Source organism: Macrotis lagotis, chromosome 4 (assembly GCF_037893015.1).
Source record: "Macrotis lagotis isolate mMagLag1 chromosome 4, bilby.v1.9.chrom.fasta, whole genome shotgun sequence".
NCBI classification, from domain to species: Eukaryota; Metazoa; Chordata; class Mammalia; order Peramelemorphia; family Peramelidae; genus Macrotis; species Macrotis lagotis.
In genome coordinates this window covers 142,499,302-142,522,935 of record NC_133661.1, presented here as the reverse complement: position 1 = coordinate 142,522,935, position 23,634 = coordinate 142,499,302, and the positions used below count along the sequence as shown (strand labels likewise).

Here is a 23,634-nt window from a genome sequence, read left to right as displayed (position 1 = left end):
GAGAAGAGTTCAGAGATATTTCTGCAGACACATTCTTCAAGAAAATAAACATTTGGGGCAACTAGGTGGGCTTCCTCCCACCTATATTCCCCTCTTTGGATTCTCTCTTCTTCATTTCTGATGTGTATTCACATTAGGCCTAAGGATATATCTCATTCATTTTTCTCATATCCTTTCCTTGCTACTCAATCTGTTGCCCCACTACTTTTGACTTTTATCCCTCTCTCTCAGATATATTATTGTAGTAGCCATCTAGCTGGTCACATTGTGTCCAGTTTATCTTGCTGATCTATTCTTCAGAGTACTATCCAAGTAATCTTCCTAGTACTGTTCCGTTTATGTCACTCATACTCAGAAATCATCTGTGACTGTACCTACCTGACATGCTGAGCAAATATAAATTTATTGTTCAGGGTCCTTCATAATTTGTTGTCTATCTACTTTTCCAGCTTTATTTGATACTACTTTCCTTTGTGTGATCCATTTTTTATCCAAACTTGACTTTTCCCCATTCCCCATTTTCATTCTTCTTGTTTCATGTTTACTTCTGTCCCCCAGCACTAGAATTGGACTTGTTTTCTATATTCCCCCTACACAAATACATTTATCTGTTGCTCTTTCTACCAGGTCAAAATTCAGGTGGCACCTTCTCCAATTTCTCATTATACCTGAACCTCTCCTTTTCCACTTATCTCACTTGTAGTTTTATCATAGTGGGAAACACATATATACATATATATGTATATGTGCATATATTCATACACACTCACATTCTAGATTGTAAACTTCTTGAAAACAGAGCTTATATGATATTTTCTCTGTATTCCCAATACCTAGAATGCTGAGAAGAATTAAACTGAAAGGTGTCAATTGTATCTTTTAAGATGTAGTAGCAGTTTAATCTAGAGCTATTAGTAATTCCTTAGGGTCTGTTTGGTGGCTGCTGGTCAGATTACACATAAATTGCCTTATTTTTAAATCTCTTTTTTTTCCAGGTGCTGCCTCCCCCCCCATAAAAATTTTCTTTTTAAATATACATACATATATATATGTGTGTGTATATATATATATATATATATATATATATAAATACAACATTGTTTTTACTCAAAATTCTTGGGATTTAGCCAATGGTACACATAACAACTATACCATAGTTTAAATAGTCAATCTGTAGCAGAATAAGGAACATTAACATTTTCAAAAGTTTCAATAGCTTTAAAATGAATATTAGTCAATAAAAATTTATTCTTCTTCATAACATGACCTTTGGAGTACTCAAAACAGTCTCAATGAAATTAATATTGACCATGGAATCTTTTTTAAAAAACTATAAAATCATTGTTAAGAGTTTGAAGACAAATTTTCCTAGCAAATACTCAATTTGTCATGTTAATAAGCTTTAACTTTTAAAGGAAAACCATTAATAGAATAATATTCATTTCTATTATTTGAATTATTGCCTATCTTCTGTTTATACATTATTTATAGTCAAGCTGCAAATATATGTATATGTGTTTATATTAATTATCAAGAACCAGGAGGGGAAGAAATTGGCAGAAGTGCTTTATTACTGTAAACCTAATATACCTAGGTGAAATATAATTTAAGTTTCTTTATAATTTCAGAATACTTTCTAATAGAATGGACCAAGTGGGAGATATGATTATTCATGTGTAGGAAATGATTCTCCTGAATAAAATTATTAATACCATTCCTTCATATATCACTTTAGCATTTTTAAAGAAATGACTTCCAGAACCCTGAGCATTTAATTTAAGAATTTAGCCTTTATCTAATTACTATTCTCATTACCAGGTGAATTTTTTGTTTTGTTTTTGTTCCTTCCATTCCTTTGTTCTTCCCTCTCTCTTTCTCGCCTCCCTTCCTTCGAAAAGAAGGACAAAAGGACAAAAGAAAATTTTGTTCTTTCCTCCTTTCTTTTCTTTCCTTTCTCTTTTCTCAGCACAAAACAAACCACTCTTGAAATTGTCTTCTTAAATTTAAAATAGTTGTGATGTATATCAATGGAGGTAATGTAGCAAGAAAATCAGCTCTTCTTTTGAGTAATACTAGTAAACTCTTAAAAATTTACTTATAATTTTACTCTTTAAACTCTTATTATAAATTCCTCCTTTTAAACTGAATGTTACTTGTTTTAGATTGTTTTGGACACAACTTAGGAAGTTTATCTTTAAGCCAAAATTAAAATATAAGTGAACAGATAATCTGGGGAGTAACTTTTTTTAAAAAAAATGATTCTCCCCTAACACCACTTGCTCTTTTGCCTCTTCCCCCCCCCCTTTTGCTTCTTGGGTTATCAGGGCATTGGTGGTGCTGGTGGATACAGCGTGGGACTAGGGTTGAGGCTTGTACATACCCTATAATCAGTATAATATACTGAGTAAGGTCCAAAGCTAATCCTTTTTCCTACTTGGTATCTTGTTTTGAGTGTGCTAAAGATGAAAGTATTTTCATAATTTGTTATTCTGTTTAAGAAAGGACCTCAGTGTACCTCTTCATACTTCTCAGACTGGCCAGTATGACCAGAAAGGAAAGTGATCAGTGTTGGAACAGATGTGGGAAATCTGGGACACTAATGCATTGCTGGTGGAGCTGTAAAGTCATCCAACCTTTCTGGAGAGCAATTTGGAATTACCCCCCAAAGGCAACAAAAATGTGCATACCCTTTGATCCAGAAATACCACTACTTGGTCTATACCCTGAAGAGTTCATGTAAAAGGGTAAAAACATCACTTGTACAAAAAATATTCATAGTAGCCCTGTTATGGTGGCAAAGAATTGGAAATTGAGTGAATGTCCATCAATTAGGAAATGGTTTAATAAACTGTGGTATATGTATGTGATGGAACACTATTGTTGTATTAGAAATCAGGAGGGATGGGAATTCAGGGAAGCCTGGAGGATCTACATGAACTGATGCTGAGTGAGATGAGCACAACCAGAAAAACACTGTACACCCTTAACAGCAACATGGGGATGATGATCAACCTTAATGGACTTGCTTCATCAGTGCAACAGTCAGGCACAATTTTGGGGTATCTGTGATGGAGAATACCATCTGTATCCTGTAGAAAGAATTGTGGAGTTTAAACAAAGACCAAAGACTATTACCTTTAATTAAAAAAAAAACCTATTATCTTATGTCATTTTGCTGTCTCTTTATACTTTATTTTTCTTCTTTAAGGATATGATTTCTTTCTCATCACATTCAACTTAGATCAATGTATACTATGGAAACAATGTAAATACTAACAGACTGCTTCTGTAGGGGGTAGGGGTAGTAGGGAAGCAAGAATAGGGGAAAAATTGTAAAATTCAAAATAAATGAATTTTTAAAAATTAAAAAAAAAAAGGACCTCAGTATCTGGTATCTTCTCCTGCCAGGTGATCCTCAGAATCTTCCTAAGACACTTCAAATGGAAATGATTCCATTTCCTGGCCTGGTGTTGGTAGACTATCCAGGCATTTATAGGCATATAGGAGTGAGATCAGCCCAGCAGCTCTGTAGGCCTTCAGTTTGGTGGGCACCTGAATACAATTAGGTAGAGAACCTCCTCTCCCACATTTTTCTTTGGAGCCTCCCAAACTCTGAACTAGCAATGTGGTAGTATGAACTTAATAACAAGAAAACAGGAAGGGAAGAAGGGAGGTAGGGAAGGGAAGGGGAGGGATTTTTTAAGTGCTTACTATGAGCCAGGCTAGGCACTGTGCCAAGCATTTTACAAATAAATTAATATTATGTGAAACTTATCAATGGAGGTTTGGTAGGACTCCAAGGGAGTATTTTGTAATTGGAGTGAGTTTTTAGATATTTTCATATAATTACTTAATTTTTCAGTTGTTAAGTTTACCTAAAACTATTATTTCCACATTTAGCTCCTCTTTTTAAAATATATATCCAGATTGCTCTTGACCTCTGACTCACATAAAGATGTGACCCTTCTTCCAAAGCAAACTCCTGCATGCCCAGTGATCTCTTTATATCCCATCATCTTTAGTAGGATTGCTTTCTTTATCAGCCTCACTGTAACCTCAGTCCTTTTCTGTTACTATTTCCCTGCTGTTTAAAAGCAAGTTCAAATTTCTCTCATTCTCAAAAATTCCTCACTTGCAGAATGAAGAGAGTTTTGTACACAGTAACAACAACATTGTACTATGATCAACTATGATAGAACTAGTTCTTTTCAGCAACACAATGATCAAAGACAATTCTAAAAGACTCATGAGGGAAACTGTCTTCCAAAACTGGAGAAAGAACTATGGAGTCTGAATATATATTAGAGCAAATTATTTTCACTTTTTTTGGGGGGGGGGTTCTCATGGTGTTTTCCTTTTCTGATTCTTCTTCCACAAAAAGACTAATATAGAAATATGTTTAACTTGGCTGTACACATATAACCTGTATCAAATTGCTTGCTTTCTTGGGGGGGGGGGGAGAAAAAGTTGGAACTCAAAATCTTACTAAAAAATGAAGGTTGAAAACTACCTTTACATGTAATTGAAAAAATAAAATATTATAAGAGAGAGAGAGAAAACCTCCATTTGATTCTTCTATCCCTACCATCATCTTATATCTCTCCTGCTTTTTATGGATAAAATCCTTGAGAAGACTGTCAGCAATAGGTGCTTCTGTTTCCATTATTCTCATTTTAACTCCACAGTCAAACTTCATATTTCATCATTTGGTCAAAACTGCTATCCAGGGTGGCTAGGTGGAGCAGTGGATAGAGCACCAGCCCTGGAATCAGGAGTACCTGGGTTCAAATCTGGCCTCAGACACTTAATAATTACCTAGCTGTGTGACCTTGGGCAAGTCACTTAACCCAATTGCCTTGCAAAAACCTAAAAAACAAACAAAAAACCTCCTATCCAGAGTTACTATAAGATCTCATAATTGCCAAATCTAATGGTCTTTTCTCAGTTTTCATCACTCTTGACCTCTGGAGTCTTTGATGCTGTTGATCCTCCTCTCTTTGACACTTTATTCTCTCTAGATTTTCAGAACACTACTCTATTGGTTCTGATCCTATCTATCTATCTCACTCTTCTTTCTCATTCTTTTGTTAACTGCTCTGTCCTGGGCTGTCTTCTCTTCCTCTATACTATTTCACTTGATTCAATTATCATCTTAATGCTGGTGATTTTCAGATATATAACCCTAATTTTTCTTGCAGCTCCAACTGCTTTCTCTGTTTCCTTTCCAGTTATTTATTAGACAAACTGGAAGTCCTGTAGACATTAATATGTTCAAAACTCAACTTATCTTTCTCCTCCCAAAAAGAATCCTTCCCCTCTTCCTGATTTTCTTATTACTGTTGGAGACACACCCTTCTTCCAGTTGCCCAAGTCCACAACCTAGGTGTCATCCTCAACTCTTCTCTCTCTCTCACCCTCCACATGGACAATGTTGCCAAGGTCTATCAATTTTACCTTCACAACATCTAGTGTATACACTTTTCTGGAGTTGGAATGAGTTTTTAGATATTTTTATACAATTACTTAATTTTTTAGTTGTTAAATTTACCTAAAGCTATTATTTCCAAATTCAGCTCTTTTTAATGTGTGTGTGTGTGTGTGTGTATAAAATCACTGCAGACACTGCCATTACAACTGGGCTATTGCAAAAATTTATTAGTTGGTCGACCTGTCACTCAGTCTGTTCTCCAGTCATTTGTTAAAGTGAGCTTTCTAAAGCAAAAGTCTGACCATGTCATCTCTCTACTTAATAAAATTCCAATGGCTCCCTATTACATCCAGGACAATCAAATGTCCAAATCATCTGTTTGGTATCCAGAACTCTTAATAACCTTCCTGTCCTCCAGCCACCTACCTAATCTTTTTACACCTTCTTATACTTTCCACCCAGCTACAGATTCTAGTTTTCAGTGATTGACTTTCTTCCATTACTCAGGCAATACCCTTCATCTTTCAACTCTAGGCATTTTCACTGCCTAGTGACTTCTCTGACTTCTTCATGTCCCAATTAAAATTCTTCCTTACAGGGAGCCTTTCATGATCTCCATTACTTCTAGAGCCTTCCTTTTAGTGATCATTGCCAATTTATCCTGAATATAGTTTGTATAAAGTTGAGTTCGTGTCATCTCATTACACTCTGAGTTTCTTTAGAACAGAAATCATCTTTAATTTTCCTTTGTATTCCCAACACCTCACAGAACACCTGTCACAAAGTAAGGACTTAATAAATATTTATTGTCTGACTGTGCAAAAAAGTGAAAAATGTCTATAACCAAGAAATCTTACCTTGAGTATAGTGTATGCTTATTAATTATTGCAAAGTTATATCAAGTACAGAAGTTACATAATTCTAGTGATGGTACCCAGTAGCCTATAGGATATTTTCTTTTCACTCATAATTCTGTGGAAATTCTTTAGCAATGTATATTTTTATTGGTATGCATAGATGCAAATTGCAATACTCCCATGACTTAATAGGTTTGATATAACTATCTTGTTATACTGTTCTGTGTTCAAGTCAATCCAGTAAGCTTTATAACAACACCTATTATGTAACAAAATTAGACACTTTCTTTGAGGAGCTTATTTTCTACTGGTGAAATCTAAGCAATAAAGAGCTAAGTACATTCATGAAAATATAAAGAGGGAGTTGCAATACGGGCATACCTTGGAGAATTTTCAGGTTCAGTTCCAGATCTGCAATAAAGTGAGTATTGCAAGAAAGCAAGTCACATGAACTTTTTTGGTTTCTCAGAACATATAAAAGTTATATTTATGTCTAATACCTTATCTAAAATATACTTACGGCAAAAATTAAAATGCAGACTATTATATGAGCCTTTAGTAAGTCATAATCTTTTTTGCTGGTAGAGGGTCTTGTCACATAAATCTTGATGATCTTGATGATTGATCAAGATGGTGGTTGCTGAGGCAGTTTCTTAAAATAAGATGATGAAGTTTGCTACATTGATTCTTCCTTTCACTGGAACACTTAGAGACTATTTTAAAGGTATTAATTGACCTGTTTTCAATATTGCTGTGTCTCAGTGGTGGGAGTCTCAAGGAAAGGGAGAGAGATGGGGCCATGACTAGTCATTGATATTGATATTTGCTGTTCTATGTCAGTGCAAGTTGTGTTGCCCCAAAACAATTAAAATAGCAACACCAAAAATCACTAATTACAGATCACTATAACAGATATAATAACACTATAGCAGACATAAAAGTTTGGAATATTATGAGAATTACAAAAATGTGACACAGCATATACTGTTGAAAAATGGCACCAATAGATTTGCTTGATGGCACCAACCTTCAATTTGTTAAAAAAAAACACATTAACTGTGAAACTTAATAAAATGAGTTGTGTCTATACTGTTTAAGAAGATCAGGAAAGATTTCCTGTAGGAGAGTAGGATATAAGCTGAACCTTGAGGGAAGCTAGGGAGAGCCACAGGTCAAGACAGAATGCATTCTGGGTAATAGCAGGGCACCTCATGCAAAAACAAAAAGGAGGGAGATGTAATATAGAATTTAGATAACAGCACTTAGTTCAATTTGACTAGAATGTGCAATATTTAAAAGAAAGTGGTATGAAAATTAACCCCAAAACACAGGCTGGAGCTAGATTGTGAAGGATTTTAAATGTCCAATTATAATTCTGCTTTATCTTGGAGGCAAAATGAAATCTATAGATTTCTAAGCAGTTAGATGGTATGACCTGCATTTTAGAAATGTTATTAGTTTGGTGACTGTGTAGAAGATGGTTTGGAGAAGGGAGAGAGTGAAAGAAACAATTAGGAAACTATTACAATACAAGAGTCCAGGAGAGTGGTGATTTTGTATTGAAAGTCTGATTGTGGATTGCAGTTGTGTGAAAAGAGACAATATGATAGATGTGGGATTTATTACAAAAATATAATCAGTAAAACTTGGTATCTGATTACATAAGGGGGAAGGAGAATGATGTAGGAGAGGGATGAGTGGAAGATGATTCAGAGGTTGTGAACCTGGAAGGATGGGGTGCTCTCCAAGGCCCCTTCCTCCACAGCCTTCTCACTAAATGCTTCACCGATGAGCAAGTACCCTTCCCCAGCTCCCTACTTTTTCCCTTTCAAGTTCTGGGACTGTGAAGGGTGATTTTATCACCTCTGTCATTGCTCCTGCATAGTTATTCCCCTGCTCACCATCTCTGTGATTTTCTCTACTTCCCAACCTGTATGTGTTGTTTCTGACCATGAGCAGGGAAACTCTTTGATGGTAGGCACTGTCTTTGCATTTGGATTTTATTCCCTGGTGTTTAGCTCAGTGCTTGGCATAGTACTTAAGAAATTCTCTTTTCATTCAAGTTTGAGGGAATAGTAATTCTAAGAGATTAAGGTACAGTCTCTTGCATGAGATGCCTAGAGGACATTCTATGGAAGGATACCACACAGCAGTTGGTGAGTTAGGACTGGAGATGTCCTAGAAGTCAGAGCTAAAAGACAACCATAATAGGACAGAACATAGATGATGGTCCAGCAAGGAAAACTGAGGAGGAACAGTAAAACAAATAGAATAAGAAGCAGGAAAAAGCAGTGACATCCAGTAAAAAGCAAGGAGAAGACTGACCAAAAGTGTCCAGTGATAGAGAGGTCAAGAAGAATGAGAACCAAAAAGAGGCAGCCAGATTTAGTAGTTAAGAGATTATTGATAACCTTGGACAGAGCAGCTTCCAATGGTGGTATCGACTTTATGAACAAATGGTGGTTTTTCATTTTTTTTTTTTTGACATTTTAATGCCCCTTGAGAAGACATGAGTGAGGCTTAATTGTGAAATTCCTAGAGTACTAACCTATTTCTGATTTTTTGTGTTAAGGATGGTAATGACTGTACTGAAACTGTTCCCTTAAAACTACAATGTTTTCCTTCACAAGTAAGCATCTTTTAGATCTCTTGGTATTACACGTATAACCAGGCTAACAGTTGAATGCCTATTATTTGACTTTGGGACTCCGATGCTACTTATGGTAAGGAAAAAAACAAAACAAAAAAATCCTACAAATTTCTGATTCAAACTTGTTTTTGTGCTTTCTAGTACAATGGATAATTGAGAATTGCCCAGAGTAGTGTTTGATTAGGAGATAGTATTCTATACCTGATTGAAGACTGTATTTGTTAAGTTCTCATTATTGCATTAATCTGATTTTTGAGGTGCCAAATTATAGGTGTTTTATTTCTTTGCCTAATATAATTAACTTGAACTAAGTTTCATCTGGCTGCTATCCCATCAAGCTGCGAGAGTTCTAAAGAGTAGTTAAAATTGTAACTTTAAGAAACAGCAGCAATTGGAGCTAAAATGTTATCCTTGGTTTATTTTGAAATAATTCAGAAAAATTTTAACTATGATATAAACTGTATGAAAATGGAGACATTTTTTACCTCTTCAGTATACTAGTTTTCAGATACAGGCATTATTAGATAAATTTTTATCTGTATCACAGAAATACTGGTGAATGAATGGAATACAAAAATTATAATATTACAATAATACCTATAATCAGGTCTCCTTATTACTACTTTTGCTGTTTGCTTTTGTTATTGAACATCTATTTTAAATTTTCCCTATCAGTTATATTTACGTATATAAATTAGCAATTTAATTTGTGACAGTGCTCTTTATCTTTTTAAATGGTTTTTAGATGTTTTTTCTAAAGATGTAAAATTTTTTATTTACTTATTCATTTTTACTGAGGAATAAAGCATAATGATTTAGACTTTATTCTTTGAGGAGATGGACTCCAAGTTTGTTTTACTTAGAGTCTTGTTTCATAAGAAGGATTTGAAGATTGTGAACTCATTTTCTTTGTCCTTTAATATAACCCTTTTAAAGCATGAAAATCTAAAGGAGGTGAAAGTTGTTGCCTACTGCTTCAAAGCAGCTTCAATATGGGGAGTTTCTTTTTTGGGAGGGGGGTCAGTGATCTAAAAGACTGTAGCTGCAATATGTGAGATTCTTTGGAGGAAAGAACAAGGGTCTTTAAGATATTTCAAGGCATTACCATATGCTCTCTCATCCTAAAGATTTTGCCAGGGTTCCATGCTTATTATTATAAGAGGCATAGTGAGAGTTTCTGCTAACCCTGTAATTTTGAGGGACTAGGGAAAGAAAGAAGACTAATACTATCATGCTGTTTAACTTCCTCAGTTTGATAATTGTAGCCCTTGAGACTCTTTAGCTAATGGTGGACATTTGTCTCAAGAATGCTAACTTAAGGGTAATGTCTATGTGGTTATATCAGCAGGTACTTGATCATCTCCTTATGAAACATTCAAGAACAATTTTCTGGAGATTCCACTGTTGACTAAATATTATGTTAAGCTCAATCTTTGGATACTAAGTCTCCAGACTACTGTTAAAAATTATTATTTGTTGCTTTCTTCAATAGCTTTCTAGTCCTCTTACAAGTTATAACCAATGTCTTTCTTATGTTGTGATTTATTCAGAAAGACTCTTAAAGATCTTTAGAGTAGATTAACATAAAGATCAACAATTGCTTGACTTATTATATATTTAAATTTTTATATAATAGATATATTTAAATTATATGATACTAAAATAATAACTTTGTTTATCTTTTTTAAACTAGATGCAACAGCTGTTTTATGAAAATTATGAACAGAACAAAAAAGGTTACATCCGAGACCTGCACAACAGCAAAATCCACCGAGCTATAACTTTACATCCCAACAAAAACCCTCCTTACCAATATAGACTTCACAGCTACATGTTAAGTCGCAAAATAGCAGAACTGCGTCACCGAACCATACAGCTCCACAGAGAAATTGTTCTAATGAGCAAATACAGTAACACAGAGATTCACAAAGAAGATCTCCAGTTGGGAATTCCACCTTCTTTTATGAGGTTTCAGCCCCGACAGCGTGAAGAGATTTTAGAATGGGAGTTTCTTACTGGAAAATATTTGTATTCAGCTACTGATGGTCAGCCCCCCAGGAGAGGGATGGACTCTTCTCAGAGAGAAGCTTTGGAAGACATTGTTATGCAAGTCATGGAAATGATCAATGCAAATGCTAAAACTAGGGGACGAATTATCGATTTCAAGGAAATACAGTATGGTTATCGCAGAGTCAATCCTATGTATGGGGCTGAATACATTCTTGACCTTCTCCTCCTGTACAAAAAACATAAAGGAAAAAAAATGACTGTTCCTGTGAGAAGACATGCCTATTTGCAGCAGACCTTTAGCAAGATCCAGTTTATGGAGCATGAAGAAATGGATGCCAAAGAATTGGCCAACAAAATTAACCAGGAATCTGGATCCTTATCTTTTCTCTCAAATTCCCTGAAGATGTTTGTTCCTTTTCAGCTTCCTGGATCAAAAAATGAAAATAAAGAACCCAAAGATACAAAGATAAATATTTTGATTCCTTTGTCTGGACGATTTGATATGTTTGTGAGATTTATGGGGAATTTTGAAAAGACATGTCTCATTCCAAATCAAAGTGTCAAGCTTGTTGTCCTTCTTTTCAATTCTGACTCTAACCCTGACAAAGCAAAACAAATAGAATTGATGAGAGATTATCGAGTTAAATATCCTAAAGCTGATATGCAAATTTTGCCAGTTTCTGGAGAATTCTCAAGAGCCCTGGCTCTTGAAGTTGGATCTTCTCAGTTTAATAATGAATCTTTGCTGTTCTTCTGTGATGTTGACCTGGTGTTTACTACAGAATTCCTCCAACGATGTCGAGCAAATACAGTTTTGGGCCAACAAATATATTTTCCAATCATCTTCAGCCAGTATGATCCAAAGATTGTTTATAGTGGGACAGTTCCCAGTGACAACCATTTTGCCTTCACTCAAAAAACTGGCTTCTGGAGAAACTATGGGTTTGGCATTACTTGTATTTATAAGGGAGATCTTGTTAGAGTAGGTGGCTTTGATGTTTCTATTCAAGGTTGGGGACTTGAAGATGTGGACCTTTTCAACAAAGTGGTTCAAGCTGGTTTGAAGACTTTTAGAAGCCAAGAAGTTGGAGTAGTCCACGTTCACCATCCTGTCTTTTGTGATCCTAATCTTGATCCCAAACAGTACAAAATGTGCTTAGGGTCTAAAGCATCAACATATGGATCTACGCAACAACTGGCTGAATTATGGCTAGAAAAGAATGACCCAAGTTATGGGAAAAGCAGCAATAATAATGGCTCAGTGAGGACAGCCTGATGTCCAGCTCTGCTGGATAAGACTCTTTTTTTAATTATCTAATTTATTTTTAAAAATTTTAATATGATAGGTCATTTTTGAAGTCCACACAAGGATATATTTTAGAAGTGATTTTCTTACAAAGAACTCCTTAGAGACCGAGCTTTTTGAACAAAAATGTGATCAATATTTGCCTTTGAACACATCTTGTTGAACATTATGTAGCAATCCTGCATAATTGTGACTTGAAATAGAACAATGATGAACAAAAATCCCTTTTTTTTAACCTTTTCATTCCAGACTTCTTTGCTATGGTTCTATAGTAGAGAACATGAACATTAATGCAAAGTATTATTGTAACAAAACACTGTACCTTTGGCAAATGTTCTGTTGTGACTGTTAACATTGCACAGATTCTACCTTTTTTTTTCAAAAATTTTATTTTTTAAAAAACCCATTACATGTTCAAGTTTATAAAATAAGGAAGTATGATAGTTATGTCATTATCTTCAAAATTACTTTCAAAGATTATTTCACCCAAATTATAATTTTGTTGTGATCATGTAACTTTAGGGGAAGGGGAAGTGGGAAAAGCACAATATGTTATGTGGTTATTCATAGCAATTTGTTTGGCATTAAGTCCCTAATTGGATTTGAATCATATTCCAAGGGGAATTTAGTATTTCTCCTTCCCTGGTCCTTTACTTTAAAGCTAAAAGGCAATATGTTAATATTTAGTCTGGCAAAGCAGAATTATTATTGCAAATCTAAAGTATATAAGTAAACTTTAAAAAAATTCCCTCCCTAATGAGGATATTGGGGGAAAAATATACAGTGTTCTGTATTTCTAACTGCATTCACTTTATCCCATTTGTGTTATGTTGAAGATGATTATCTCATTCTTTGAAAACTGCTTTATTTTTCTGTATCTGTTATACTTTTTAATTTATTTAATAACCATGGCATAGATTCCTGTCCTATTTTTGAATGCCTGTTAGTCATTAATATTTGTGTGTATTAGGAGTTTAAAAAAAATCACTGTTAGTATATGTCTTCTTTGCAGTAAACTGATCTCCAAAGAGTTCTTTTTGAAAAGTTTTTTTTTCCTTTCTACCTATAATTTCTAGCCTTTCCATTTTACAAATTAAGTGATTTTGAACATTTTTGGTGCTCACACATTAAAGGAAAACAAGTCAAATGGATCTGTATAAGATTACATGAGAAAATTTCAATTTGTTTTAAAATTACAGGTTGAATGTGCCTTAATGAAAGGAAACCTTTTTTTCATTTAGAGTTCAGACATTGATAGAATTGCCATCTTAATACATTATTTGAAACCTACCTACCTATGTGTAAATAGTCGATTGCTCAGATGGAAAAATAAATTAGTGAATGATATTTTTTTTTTACTTTTTGGCACCATTTAGTCTCATTATTCCTCATTTAAATGAAGAATGCTATTAACATTTGGAGAGGAGGAGGAGGAGGAGGAGGAGGAAGAAGAGGAAGAGGGAATAGCATATTTATTTTAAAAGACTAACCAATAATAAAATGGTTCTTTGAGCTAAAGTTTTTGTGTTAAACTAACTTATAAGTACTTATCCATGCATTTATTCATTGCATGAACTCTCCCTTTGTCTCTTCCCCATACTATCTAGTTAACTCTGTGTTCTTGAGAGTTTTAGAATAGAGCTGTAGGAAAAATTACATATTGTTGGCATATATAATCCAATAATAAAATAACATACACAGTGAGACCTTTGGTGCCCAGGCTCAGTAAACTTTTGTCGTAGAGTATTAAACTCCAAGAATAGGTATTTATAGCATAATTACCATCAAGTCCCAAGATAATGATATTGTACTTTCAATAGGAATTGCTATAATTCAATATAATTGAGTTTTTTATGGCAAATTTTAGCCTTTCCAGGGGAAAGAATAGATTAAAAAAATCCCTTAACAAATAAAAGAACTACTTATTGTTATTCATTCTGACAAAGTAGTTTAATTCCTCTCTTCCCTTCCTCTTCATAATAAATTGTAGAACTTTGAGGAAATGAGATTTTTTTTGATAGTTATATTTTGTTCTTTTTAAAATTGATTTATAATTTGAGATGTTAAATTTTGCCAATCTAGGTAAGAATTAAATCACATTCACCTTGATAACTTGTGTTTGAAATTTCTAAAAATTTAGTCTTCCATAAGTGAAAGTTACAAGATAAACATTCTTATAAACTTAAGTTAATATGTACTTCTCTTGCACACACAATTCTAGGGGGGGGGAACTTTAACATCAGATGCAGATTCAGTTAATTTGGAGAAGATATAACTAAGTCTTGTTCCTTGTGACCTAGAAATTGTTTCCTCCCAAAGTGGCATCAAACTCAAATTGAAACAGGACTATTAACCTCTCTGTAGTCTATAGTTTGACTTAGAAAACCATATCATAACTATATTTTATTTTTATTTATTTTGTTAAATATTTTTCAATTGCATTTTAATCTGGTTTAGCAGCTGGGGGGGGCAGGGCATTAAGGTACTATTTAGGGAATTGCTATTATCATTATCAGATGTTATCCTCATCAAATACCAGAATTAGTGCTTTCTAATTTCACTGCCTCTCAAGATAGATTAGAATTCTTACAGAAACCCTCATCAGGACCTGAGGCTTTCTAAAATTCTATAACTAGTAAATCTCAGGCTTGGTTTTTCTTCTTTTACATCTGGACCACAGTTCACCAACATCTGTGCCACTGGTTAGCATAGGAGACACTTAAATAGCACATCAACCCTAAAACACTTCTCAGGTAGCTACTATAATGAACTCCTTGTCATCTTCAACTCTGCAAAACTCATTATAGAAGGGAGCTAGGAGGGCTTTTCTGAGCTTCAAGTCTCAAACTGTGCTCTGTCACTCTCCCTTGTAACCTGTCCAGCTCCTACTAAATAATGCTTTTAGAGAATGTTAAGCAATGATTTCTTTGAAGTGGTTTATGTGACATTCTGTCCAGAATTGAGCATGAATGAATTTTCCCTAGAGGCACAATGGCAATGTTCAATACTGCATTGGGAGTAAGGAGATTATGACCTTAAGCCAGTCCCTTCCCCTCTGTTCTTTTCAGTTTCTTCATCTGTTAAATGAGAGGATTATATTTGATAGCTAATCTTTTCAACTCTTAAGCTCCTGTTTCCTATGGACATGTGGTATGATGTGTAGTAGTGCCATTATTGCAAAATAGAAAATGGAATCATGAATTTTGTAGTAAGCAAATTCCAGACAGACATTAGTAATCTATTATTTCCTGTAGAAGTGACCCCTTTTCTCTTTTGCAGAGGGCCAAGATCAACACTTAAGCTCAGATCAAGACTTAGTCACCCTAAATCTTACATGTCTAAACATCATTGAAAATGTCTGGTCATCCTCCCATCTAACTATGAAAGCAGATGGTGGAACTGTGGAAAATATGTTCCTTTACCTTAATGTGTTAGAGAACAATAACTGAAAAAACAGTTCACGTCCAGGAGAAAAGATAATGAATTAAATATACCTCTCTCCAGACTTGTGCCTTAGGAAACAGCATTTTGAGTAACTTATAGGGTTTCAAGAGTGTTAGGAGGTTCAGAGATAGGAAAAGGAGAGAAGAAGAAAATTACTTTATGTGCCTTGTGGCAGTATAAATTTTGAAACTAAGGAAAAATTGTAGATTGAAATAATACAAATATTTTCTTTCTCTGGACTAATCAACCATCTTATTTATCAGTCAAACTGACAAATTTTTTTTTCTAACATCTAAACAAAATATCCTTACTGCCCAACCTTCTTACCCCATCTCAACCAAACTTTCCAATCCACATGGCTGAGACAGGGCAATAATGTACAGTGAGGCTATTTCTCTCTTTCTGAATAGCAGATAAGGAAGTAGGGATATTTCTAATAAAGGATTTTTTTGTCATAAATAGAATGTTGAGTTCTATGTCCCTAATTTTATTGTGGTATTTATCTGATCTCACTTTCCTTGTTTTTCCCCTTAATCTTGCATTCTTGATGAGATTATACAGATGTTGGTCTTTTTCCTCTATGCAACCAATTCTTTTGCATTCCCTTGAATAAGATGTGCATTTCAGTAAAAAAAGGGGGGGGGGGGTTAAGAGTCTTTCCCCTTTCCATCAAAAAACAACATTTCTCTTAAGGATATTTTTGAGGACTGAACAGATGTTTCCAAACTTATCCCTGAAGTTTGGATTTGTTAACTTATGAAACAAGAATTCCATCCACAATGGAAATTGGAGAACCAAAACTCTGAATCTTACTAGACCTGCCTTTTCACAGGACTGATCACTGGTGGCTAGATGTCACGATGTTGAGAGTTGATGTGGATTCAGAACTATGAATAAGATTCCCCTTTATACTTTTTTTTTTTTGGCTAACTGGAATTGTAATACCTCCTCTTAACTTCATTAAATATTGTCCTGAGGAATTAAACTATATTAATGTTATAAATTGATAACTGACATCATAGATTGGTAAAGTAGGTTATGTGCTAAAATTCTTGAAGTCACATTACAATGTCGCTTTATGTGATGACACAAAGTGAATTGTATTTTCTTTATTTCAAGAAATGACCTACTTGGGTTCCCTCAGTTTTTTAGTACCCACAGAAAAGAAAATTCCTTTCTACTGGAGTTAAATATGTTGCTTAAACAAAATCTACTTAGTCTGAGATATTTTTTTATCAACGTAACCTCACATTGCTATGTAGTAAATTAGATTAAATCAAATCATTTTGCATGACTAGCAGTAGAAAAGTGCTTCACTGTGTGGCCACTCTGTTAATGGCTTAACAATTTTTTGAAAGACTTGTTTAATATTTGTTGGGGATAAGGGTGGGTGGGATTTTTTTCATTATCTGTATGAGAAATGAAAATACACATTCAAAGCAAATTAGGGGTTTGCATGTAATTAATGCAATAAAACAATATAAACATCTGTTATTTGGTATTAAAAGTATTACATTAAATTGAAAGTTAATTATTGCAATTGTCAGGTTCATCATTTCCTAATTTAATCCCCATAATTTTTTGTTTTTAATATTTTAGTATTACTTCCTTAAAATGATGTGTTAATATTGACCCTTTTCCCCCCAAAACCACGATTTTATTTGTGTAGAAACTTCCTACACCAATACAGATGGCCAGCTCTATGTAACTTAATCTTAAGAGAGTTGCTTGGGAGAACTAAGAGATTGTCTCAAAGACAGTACCTAGATCTTACACTGTTCCATTCTGCATCTCACATACTATTTGTTATTCCTAACTAATTTTTAAATTAATAAATGTGAGAGAAAGTTGAACATACTACTCTGTACTAAAAATTTGTCAAACCCTGGAATCTGTTTACTATGGAATTAATTTTTTATCTTGAATTAATTTATCTGGTAAGTAGTTCATCATCAAAAAATTTAAATTTGGTGCATTGTGGATGATTCATAGTTAATCTTGGGTACCAAAACTGGTTGTATATTGTAAACTGAAGTTTATTTTTAGAAAAAATAAATTTAGTTAAATCTAGAGTGATTCCACAATTCATGCACTCTGAACCATGGATGCTTCTTTCTTGGTTGATATTTATTTCTTGGTGATGAGAGTTCACTTCTTAAGGCAAACCCAAAAAGCTCATTAAAAAAATTTCAGTGATGCCCTGTGGAATGTCTATAACATATCATTCTAGAACTAGGAATTAACCACTTTTGTCAGTTCACATAAGAGTAAGCACATTACTGTTTTGAGGGCAACACAGACCTTTTATCCTAAATCCCAAAATTAGTGGTAGGATGGAGAGAATTTGACATGTGGTAATTCTTGTCAAGTTGAATCCTCTGATATTTAACTTGATTGCACATGACAATATATATTTGTTCCAGAATATTTTAGTGATACATTTTTTTGTTCCATAGACAACTTAGGTAAATGCCTTCAAGTGAAATCATGAGAATCCATGCAGAGAATTTCAGTTAATTACATCAGATCTTTAAAGAGAAGACTCTGCAAATTGATTAACTTATCACATTTCCATCAGTATAAAGCAAGAGAAAAGCAAATGAATACATTGATAACCCAATGAATGAAAAGAAGCAACTTCTAGTTAGATGGGACTATATAAGAATGAGATGCATATACATCTTTCTCTCCATGCCAGAAGCACTTAATCATGGAGAACTGCAGAGAAAGAATTGGAGGAGAGACTTTGAAGCCAAGCTGAATTCCAAATCATGAAATTACAGAAATGTTAAATCAACATGAAAGGATTGCCATTCTGGAGTTGAGAAAATGATAATAAGGAAGTAGATATATTATAATGGAAGGACTAAATTACAAAAAGAATTCCTTCAATAATGTTGGAAGTAATTCTGATTCCTAATGTGTGTATGTATGAAAATACATATAGACTTTCCTGTAGGTATATGTGTTGTCATTTTCAGAGGTGAAGGCATTAAAGTTATATTTATCTTTTGTTGTTGAAAGTCATTTTTCAATTATATCTTACTCTTCATGACTTCATTTAGGATTGGCAAAAAACATTAAAATGGTTTGCCATCTTCTCCATCTCATTTTACAGATGATGAAAGTGAGACAAGCAGGATTAAAAGACTTGCCCAGGGTCACACAACTTGTAAGAATCTGAGGCCAAATTTGAATTTAGGAAGATGAGTTTTCACTCGCCCAGCTCTATCCATCTACATGTGTCTTAAGGTTGATTTGCATTTTCTAAACAGGTTGTGTGGATCTTATTGAATTTTAAAATAATGATATTTGCCTGTCACTGTTTGTTTAAAACCTTGGCATTAGAACATCTGTAAATAATTATCAGCAACGGAAAATTTGAATGCCCTCCTACAATAATCTTATGTTATCCCACTGAGTATTCTAATTAGAGACATAACTAAGCGCCCACCAGTTTGCCAAGTATTAGTAATCTATTAATGTTGATCCACTCACTATTCTCATTTGATCATTATTTTTCATGACAAGCTAACACTGTTCTACCATAGGGATGGAAAATATAGTCACCTGATTGGTGTACTTGCTAACTATTGGAATATATATTTCTTCAGAGAGAGAACTTATGGCTAGCCAATAAGGTATTATCTGGATATTTATTAGGTACTTTATTCTCTATCACACTCTTGCCTCTCCCTCAAGGATTCAAAAACAACCCTTTAGGTTTATGTATGCTATCATAAATGATAATGGCAAAGAGGATGAGGATGCAGAAGGAGATATTGAATGTGATTTTTGTTCCCATTAGGATCTCTTTATGCAGTTGATTTGATAAGAAATCAGATTATCTCCAAATCAGTCATATTTTCTTAATAGTTAAGAAATCCAAACTTGGGCACTTCTCATTAGAAGTAGGTCTTAATCTTTTCCCCTCTTCCATTCTGAAAGGAGAAATCAGTTCAAACAATTTCATAGTTTAATGGGTATTGACATGACCTGTTTTGTAAGTGATAATAAAAATATATGTATAATGAAATATATATATGTGTACATAAGATATACATTTAGAATGAAAAATTAATCTTATGACTTGAAAACAAAGTGTGTTGCTATATATAAAAGCAATTCTACAGAGGGGAGAAATAAAGGAAAATATAATTGATGCTATAGAAAATGACTAATTAATTTTGATGGTGGTAGATAATTGCATAGATACATAGGAGTTAACCAGCAAGAATTCAACAAACTTTAACATTAAAAAATTAATATAGATAAATATTTGAGGCAAGAAAATATCACTTTGTTAAGTGGTAGTTGTTTTCTCTCATGAGTCACTGGCCCTTCTATTTAAAAAATAGCTTAGGAGAGGAGAGTCTTTTGCTATTTGGGTAAAAATCATGGGAAGAAAGGATGCTTTCTTTAGTGTAAAAGCTGTTCTTTGAAATGCAACATACTCAGAACCATATTAAATTTACATTTAGTTAGCTCTATTTTGCAGACAAAGCTTTTTAAAATGTTTTTAATAATGAAAAATAACATTCTGTGGTACTGCCTCTGCAGAGAAGCAATAGTAACTTTTGCTGAGCACAAAATGATAGTTGCACTACACATTCTGACTCTCACAGATTTTCAGTTGGAACAATTCTACAAGCATGGATCTTCAGAAATATTAACTTCATTAAGCAGGTTAATGTTTCTGTGTCATCAAATTCTAATTTTTAAGAGGAAAAACTGATTTGCAATACATACTATATTAAGATCATTTCTTTAAGAAATGGTTATGCATGGAGAATACCATCTGTATCCAGATAAAGAACCGTGGAGTTTGAACAAAGTCCAAGGACTATTTCCTTTAATTTAGAAAAAAAAAACTGATATCTTATTGTCTGATCTTGTTATCTCTTATACCTTATGTTTCTTCCTGAAGGATAAAATTTCTCTCTCATCACACTCAATTTGGATCATTGTACAACATGGAAACAATATAAAGACTGACAAATTGCTTTCTGTGGAGGGTGGGGGAGGGAAGTAAGATTAGGGGAAAAATTGTAAAACAAAATAAATAAAATCTTTAATAAAAAAAAAGAAATGGTTATGCAGGACATAACCAATGCAGCTTACTTATCCATCCTCATCAACCTTAAAAATCTTACTCACTCTTTAAAACCCAGTCCAAAAGGTACTTTCTCTATTAAACCTCCTCTGATCTCTTCAATTTTCTCTGATTCTTTCTGATCCTTTTTTGCATTTTTCTTACATAATATATAAATATTTGTGCTTTATATATATCATCAAATTCTTGAATATTTGAGTATGTTAACACATTATCCACCTACTAGATTGCAAATCCCTGAGGGCAGTCACTGTTTTTATTAAAGTTTTGCTTTCTCAAAATATCTAGCATAATATTTTGCAATTATACTCCAATATTTTAGTGGATTTGTGATCTCATCAGTGAGGACATTCACGATAGTGATCCCAACTTTTCCATGTGTTTTTTCCTTCCATATGATTCTTTATTTCCTCCCATAAATACTCCCCAGAGAAGAAGTTGCTCAGTGAACTGGAAGGTTTTCTCTAGGTCTTTTTACAAGATGGATTCCAATGCAATATCCAAACTTTTAACCTATTAATCTTTCAGTTTCATTCTAAATGGTCTCTCTCCTTTCCTAATTAAATATATCCTCCATAATAACTTATGCTACTTATGGCATGTAAGTCATCATTGTAAATATTTTCTATCATGCATCTATCTCCATTGTCCTTGGAGACACCTTAATTTTGGTGTTTTTGAGATTGTGGTGTTTATAATTCACTGCCATATGGCATCACCAGAAAAATAATGCTGCTAAAAAGATAGGATTTTTTTCTCATAAGTAGACAATTTTCTGAACAAGCTACCCCACTCTTTCCCTCCTGCTTAATTCTGTGACCTAGTTCATTTATTCTCCTAGTGACTACCCAAGATAAATTTACTGACTTAACTGAATGGATTTACTATGCAGCCATGTAATGTTGTCTGGGTTTTCTTGATATATTTATTACTTTTCCCCTACATGAATTGTTTTACTCTTTTGAGCAGTCAGAAATTTGATTGAAAAGGTCCTATAGTACTCTAGGGCCTGATGAAGTCAGGCCAATATTATTAGCAAACAAATATCTGGAAGATATCTGTAGGCAATACACTTCCTTTGACTCCATGAAACAATTTCCATCACAGGGGAAAAGCACCTTTAGACCACTAACATATGTTGCCTTGTTTTGTTTTGTTTTTTTGGTTTCATAATATTGTTAGAGGGTGAATAAAACAAAGTCATCTTGGTAATTTAATTAATGAATGTTGTGTGGTCCTGCCCTAAAATGTAAACTCTTTATAGTAAGAATCTTTTAGACTATATTTTGCTCTACTTAATCAAGTAAAATGCCCTTTAACCATCAAGAATCAATAGATCTTTTTTCACTTTTGGGTCAGTTGTTTTAGTGTAAACATAGGGTGGTATAAAAATATCATTTTACGAAAGTTTGCCTCTTTCCTCATTTTCTTCAGTAAAAGTGTCTAATGCTTTTGAGATTCTTCTAATAAATATTTCGTAGAGATAAACAAATTTGCCATGTGAATTGGTAGTTAATGCCATCTTTTTTATTCACTCATTTGCATGTTCATATCATCTGTGGCTTTTTCTAATTGCTAAGTATCAGTCCTTCTTTCAAATATCTTGAAAATCTATACTTCAGTGCTTTTTAAATTGTTGCCTCCTGTTTATTAGTTTTAAGTTGCCCTGCTTATCGGTGTCTCCTGAACTTTTCTCATGTTTTTTTTAATTTTTCTATTTTTTAAAAAAAATTATTTCTCTAAGGCAATGGAGTTATTTATTTTAAGGCAATGACTTGCCCAAGGTCAAACAGCTAGGTTATTATTAAGTGTCTGAGGTTGGATTTGAACTCAGGTCCTGACTCTAGGGCTAGTGCTCTATCCACTGCATCACCTAGCTGCCCCCTTTCCTTCCTTCCCTCCTTTCTTCCTTTTTTCCCTTTATTTATTCCTTCTTTCCTTCCTCCCTTCCTATTTTTCTTTCTCCTTTTCCCTTTTGCTAGTCCCAACTTCCTTCCCAATCTCAAGCTCCCAATTAAAAAATAAAACCTCCTTTGTAACAAATAAGCATAGTCAAGCAAAACAAAACTACTTCACACATTGTACATTTAAATCAATGTCACACTTTTCCGAAAAATGGTTGGCAACATGCTTCCTCAATAGTTCTCTGAAATAGTGAAAACCTCATCTTTCAGATGATGAAAACTGGGAAGCAGAATGACTAAGGAATCTGTAGCAAGTAGCATAACCAGGATCTGAAACCAGGGCCTATGGCTTTAACTCTATTCCTCTTTAAGATACAATTCTTGGATTATTGATATAGAGCTGAGAGGGACATAATAAAGAAATGGAAGCTCAAGGAGGCTGTGATATGCTCAAGGTCACATAGGATGTAAGTGATGAAGTTAGGACTGAGACTGATTTCTTCATCTTTAAAATGAAAGGATTTGGACTCAAGGGTCTCTGAAATCTCTAGTTATGTGAGCCTGTGATTGTATATGGTTTGTGATTTTTCCTGAGGTTGGCTCTGTTACAAATGGAAAGTATCTGGAATTCTATATATTTCTAGATGACTAATGCAGAATATTATTTACTTGTTCATATAGTGAATCCAAGAAGCAGGGTCTTGTCTCATATAATAATAATAGTGAATATTTATACAGGATTTTAAGGTGTTCAAAGCAGTTTACAAATACTTGGTTTGATCCTTATCCCCAACAACTCTTTGAGACATTATTATTTTACATATAAATAAATTGAGACCAGTAGAGGTTAAATTACTTGTTCATATATCAGGATTTGAGTTCTTCCACCTTCTTTGATTGTATTGTACATTATAAATAAATA

At 33.8% G+C, this 23,634-nt stretch overlaps 1 protein-coding gene across 1 annotated transcript in view; it reads left to right on the top strand.

Annotated features, from left to right (window-relative positions):
* Nucleotides 1-14,182, top strand: part of CHSY1 (chondroitin sulfate synthase 1) — a 69,796-nt gene extending 55,614 nt beyond the window's left edge. The window contains exon 3 of the mRNA XM_074234235.1: nt 10,629-14,182. Within this exon, the coding sequence (XP_074090336.1) occupies nt 10,629-12,221 (1,593 nt within the window). The 3' untranslated portion in view covers nt 12,222-14,182. The remainder of the gene's footprint in view (nt 1-10,628) is intronic.
* The last annotated feature ends 9,452 nt before the right edge of the window (nt 14,183-23,634 follow it).